This window comes from Cavia porcellus, unplaced genomic scaffold (assembly GCF_034190915.1).
Source record: "Cavia porcellus strain 051 isolate PalLab524CR breed Dunkin Hartley unplaced genomic scaffold, mCavPor4.1 scaffold_32, whole genome shotgun sequence".
Lineage (NCBI taxonomy): Eukaryota > Metazoa > Chordata > Mammalia > Rodentia > Caviidae > Cavia > Cavia porcellus.
Genome location: NW_026947515.1, coordinates 9,684,768 through 9,690,180, shown reverse-complemented (window position 1 = coordinate 9,690,180; position 5,413 = coordinate 9,684,768). Strand labels below are relative to the sequence as shown.

Below are 5,413 nucleotides of genomic sequence, written 5' to 3'. Positions count from 1 at the left end.
CATTAGTGCACCGAGCTGTCCCTGACAGGCCCTGAGAGGCTATGGGGCTTTCAAGGAGCAAGGACAGTTTGGGATTTTTCTAAGGCAGGGCTGGTACCGGACTGAGCTCAAGGTCCCCTTATAGATCTTGTGCCAGCCTCACCTACAATGACCTCACCAGCTCTGGGATCAACCTGAAAATCAAGGTCAGATACCCAGTCTGGTGGAATTCCAAGGCAGGTCTGTCACTGGCTCCATGGCAGTGTCCTCAGCTCCACTTAGGGCTCAAGTCTTGCAAAGTACCAGCCCTTCATTTCCCGTTCACTTTGCCTCTTCTATTTTTCTCAGTTTTCATTTCTAATCTTAAATCTATAGTTCTTTGAAACATTAAATTCTAAGATAATTTAATTTTAAGTTAAGATTTCATTAGTTTCCACATGTTCAGTTGAGTCACAGGTAAGCACATTGTCAATTGGCACAATCTAAATCTGTACATCTGTCTAGTTCCAGCTTTCTGCTCAGTATTGGACCCATCCATACCCATGGTCTCTCCTGCTAGTCCCCACCCACCGCTGACCTTTCTCTCACTGTGATTTACTAACCTGGGTTTTTCATATCAGTGCATCAGATTCTGTTTGGCCAAACATTCCTGAAGGAGACTGGATGCTATTGCTGTTTGACAGAAGAGAAAACCACAGATAGACAAAATCTGCAGGGAAAATGTAGAGACCATTGTGTATGTACTCATCTTTTCATGTCGGAAAATGTTTTCCATGATTTCAGTGATATAAAGGGAGCTACAAACGGCTGATTCATTGCATTTGAAAAACGACAATAATGCAAAAATCACAACAGGAAACCTTTCTTTACAACCAGTAGTCAGATAGATGGTTTTTATTACAAGTATGAAAGAGGTCTCATGAGTCCATTTTGTGAGGGAAATGATAAATTCTTCTAACTCAAAGGGAATCACCAGGGCAAACAAGCACACAAAACACTGAGCCTCCTAAACCTGATACATGCAGGCACACATCCCTGAAATGTGCTGTTTCCCCAACCACTGACACATTTTAAGGCAGATGCTGAACAACAACGGGAAGGACATGGGGGGCAGAGCACAGCCCAATCTCGTAGCTCCCATCCAAACTCTAAACAGCCTTCCCTAGAACTCCTAGGACTAAGAATAGAGTTTTCTCCCACCCAGAATGTTGCACAAATATTCAAGAGTTTAATTCACATTACTCTTTGAAGCAGGAATGAACTGGGACCCTTGCTAGCCTCCACGTAGAGTGTGCACAGAAGAGTTGTCTGGAGGATGCTGTTCACTGCAGCTGGGGGGAAACTTGCCCTGGCCCCAGGGCCACAGAGCTTCAGGATTAAGGATGACAAACTCATGGCATGAAAATGTTTTCCCTGGGCGAGCCAGTGCACTGGGCATCTCTACAGCAATCCAGTGCCTCCCAAAGCCAGGGACAGCACTGGGAAAGGGCATTTGGATGCCTTAGGGTTTAATTTAATTTTTTGCTGTGTTCTGATTGTTTGCTCTATTTAATATTATCTTTGACAGGTTTTAAAATGTTCTGTGTTTGTTTGGATTTCACTATAACTAATTGAATGGAAACAAATTGTGAAGATAATGAGATATACTATGGTACCTATTACTGTTATCATGGACCCTGCTGTGAAGATCTGTACCAATTTCACTGCATTGTCTCAATTTTCTTTGTTCTGTTCGCTCTGTTGTATTTTGCTATCTTCAAAATAAAATTTTGAAAAAGAATAAATACTAATTATTTTCATGTCTTTCAAGGGGAGGGAACCACCACCAATTCCTTTTAGATGACAAAGTCACCCTGATAATGAAACCAGACCATACTGCATTAAAAAATTTGTAATGCTCTAATGGCTGATATTCTTAATGAACATACACGAAAATATTCAACAAATGCACATCAGCTAAATTCACCAGCACATGAAAATTTTAAATACCACAATGAACACTGAGTTCACCCTCAGTGGTGCTAGAATGGTTCCACTTGAACAAATCATTCAGTGTCACTTGCCACATTCACAGCATGAGGCACAGCTACCCCCTCAAGAGATTTGGAAAAATCACTTAGAGAAATTCAAAAGTTCACCATCCTTTCATGATAAAAACCATTCACACACCATGTGCAGGAGGAATAAATCTTAGCACAGCAAAGTACAGACATGACAAGCCCAGCACTGACATCATGCTCAGAGACTGACAAGCTGCTAGATTTGCTTCTCAGGTCAGGAACAAGACCAAGCTTTGGACTCTTTTCAACACACTACTTCAAGTCCTACTCCTAGAATTTAGTCAACAATAAGAACCCGAAAGTTTACCAAATCAGAAAGGAAGAATTAAGAGATGTCTATGAGTAGACAGACCAAAACAAAATATAACCAAACTAAACCAAGCAACAAGACTACTGTAGCTTTTAAATCCTGATACACTTTTAACTATGTTCTCTGCCTCCTTTTTTTAGGCAATTCCTCACCTTTCTCCTTCTCAGGATACTATTATTCACTGTTCAGAGTGATATTAGTCTAGTCTCTTATGTTCCATTTCAGCATACATAAAGATAAAGACAGCTACTACAAAGACAATGAGAGACATTATGGTAGTCATTATCGACTTCCCCAAAACCAGTCTTGAAGATCGAAAAAGCTTGCATCATCCTGTAATTATTTGATTAGTTCTATAATATTCAGTATATATTCAATGTGTGTGAGGATGGGAACAACTATTTGGAAGAAAACTAGAGACAGTAAGAAAGACAGTGAACATTTCCAGTGGACTTGCTTTGATAGCTGTGTTTCCTTAACTTTTTTTCCTTATGAACTGTTTTGCTCTGTTTCGCTATGTTTAATCTTACCTTCTTTAAGAAAAAAAAAGTGTGTAGGACAGATAGGCATATTAAAACTTTTTGGTGGATCGTTGAGGTGAACCGTGACAGTGTCATTATTTGAATATCACTTTGTATGCTTTAAATTTGTAACTTGAACAACTATTTCTAAGATGACAATATGATACTAATCAACTATTGATTTCTTATTGTTTTCTGAAAATCTGTATTATTTCTACACTTTTTTTTCTCTTTAAATAAACAACATTACAATTCACCAGAAAATACAAAATTTAAGTTTTAACTACAAAATATTAAGTACACAGGCACTATCCATACTTGAAAGTGAAAAGCCCATTTCAGTTAAGCATGTTTAATTACAAGATGCCATGTTGAAGCACAAAAACATCTAGATTAATAAATCTAGAGAGGTACAAGTGATTAACTGAAAACCATACAACATGTGCACCTAAGGAGAGCCGCACCACAGATTTGTCATTTCTGGAATATTTGTGAAGAAATATTGACATCTAACTTCTGTATCGATTATTTCTTCAGGTCTCCTTGGGATTTTTAAAGTAAACTTAGATCTAAACTGTCTGAACAGTGATGCTTTTTCTATGTATTTAACAAGAAACATGGATTGCTATATTTCTCACATTGGTAATCCACATATCATCTCTGCCTAGTGAGCTCTTTCAGATATGTAACAATGATCAAGTATGCTGAGAGTATTCCCATAACACATAGGATTTATCTCTTGTGTGAGTATTTTTCATGTATTTCCCTTACAATCTGGCTGCTGAAAGTGTCTCCACTTGCTTACATAGCCAGTGGTTCTTCCCAGTGTGAATTCTTTCATCTGTTTTGCAATGACTATATGCAGTAAAAGCTTTGCCACATTGTTATATACATAGGCTTTCTCACCAGTGTGAAGTCATAGATGTATTTTACAAAATCCATGTGTGGTGAAAGCTTTCCCACATTCTTCACATACACACAGGGTTTCTCAACCATGTAAATTTTATAATGTATTGGACAATGAGCATTTCTGCTGAAACCTTTCCCACATTCCTTACATATGTAAGTTTTCTGCCCTGTGTGAAGATTTTCATGCATTATGCAACATGTGCTGAAACCATTCTCATGATGCCTATATACACTGGTTTTATATTGAATGTGAACTTTCATGTTTCTTACAATCTCCCTGTGTTTTAAAACCTTTCCCACATTGCTTACACACATATGGTTTCTCTCCAGTGTGAATTTTTTCATGAACCTTACAATTTGTATGTGTGTTAAAAGCTTTCCCACATTGCTTACATACATAGGGTTTCTCTCCAGTGTGAATTCTTTCATGTTCCTTACAACGTCCAGGTCTGGTAAAAGCTTTCCCACATTGCTTACATACATAGGGTTTCTCTCCAGTATGAATACTTTCATGAACCTTACAATTTGCACGTGTTTTAAAAGCTTTCCCACACTGCTTACATACATAGGGTTTCTCTCCAGTGTGAATTCTTTCATGATTTTTACAATCTCCCTGTGTGTTAAAAGCTTTCCCACATTGCTTACATACATAGGGTTTCTCTCCAGTGTGAATTCTTTCATGAACCTTATAACTTGCACGCATGTTAAAAGCTTTCCCACATTGCTTACATACATATGGTTTATCTCCAGTGTGAATTCTTTCATGTTGCTTACAACATCCAGGTCTGGTAAAAGCTTTCCCACATTGCTTACATACATAGGGTTTCTCTCCAGTGTGAATTCTTTCATGAACCTTACAATTTGCACGTGTGTTAAAAGCTTTCCCACATTGCTTACATACATATGGTTTCTCTCCAGTGTGAATTCTTTCATGTTCCTTACAACGTCCAGGTCTGGTAAAAGCTTTCCCACATTGCTTACATACATAGGGTTTCTCTCCAGTATGAATACTTTCATGAAACTTACAATTTGCACGTGTTTTAAAAGCTTTCCCACATTGCTTACATACATAGGGTTTCTCTCCAGTGTGAATTCTTTCATGATTGTTACAATCTCCCTGTGTGTTAAAAGCTTTCCCACATTGCTTACATACATAGGGTTTCTCTCCAGTGTGAATTCTTTCATGAACCTTATAACTTGCACGCATGTTAAAAGCTTTCCCACATTGCTTACATACATATGGTTTATCTCCAGTGTGAATTCTTTCATGTTGCTTACAACATTCAGGTCTGGTAAAAGCTTTCCCACATTGCTTACATACATAGGGTTTCTCTCCAGTGTGAATTCTTTCATGAACCTTATAACTTGCACGCATGTTAAAAGCTTTCCCACATTGCTTACATACATATGGTTTCTCTCCAGTGTGAATTCTTTCATGTTCCTTACAACGTCCAGGTCTGGTAAAAGCTTTCCCACATTGCTTACATACATAGGGTTTCTCTCCACTGCAATATTTTTCATGGATCTGACCATCGTGGTGTGTTTCTGTTTCTTTCACATTCACATTACCTTCTGCAGTACAAAGGAATACTTCTTTACACTGCTTCCAAGATGTATGTCCATAAGATTTCCCT

At 38.2% G+C, this 5,413-nt stretch overlaps 1 protein-coding gene across 1 annotated transcript; it reads right to left on the bottom strand.

The window, feature by feature from the left end:
• Positions 1-4,068: 4,068 nt before the first annotated feature.
• Positions 4,069-5,211, bottom strand: LOC134474444 (zinc finger protein 709-like; the record flags this gene model as incomplete). Its single annotated transcript, XM_063242585.1, has 1 exon — positions 4,069-5,211. A coding segment is annotated over one exon (1,143 nt), but the record flags the coding sequence as incomplete, so codon positions are not given.
• Positions 5,212-5,413: the final 202 nt, after the last annotated feature.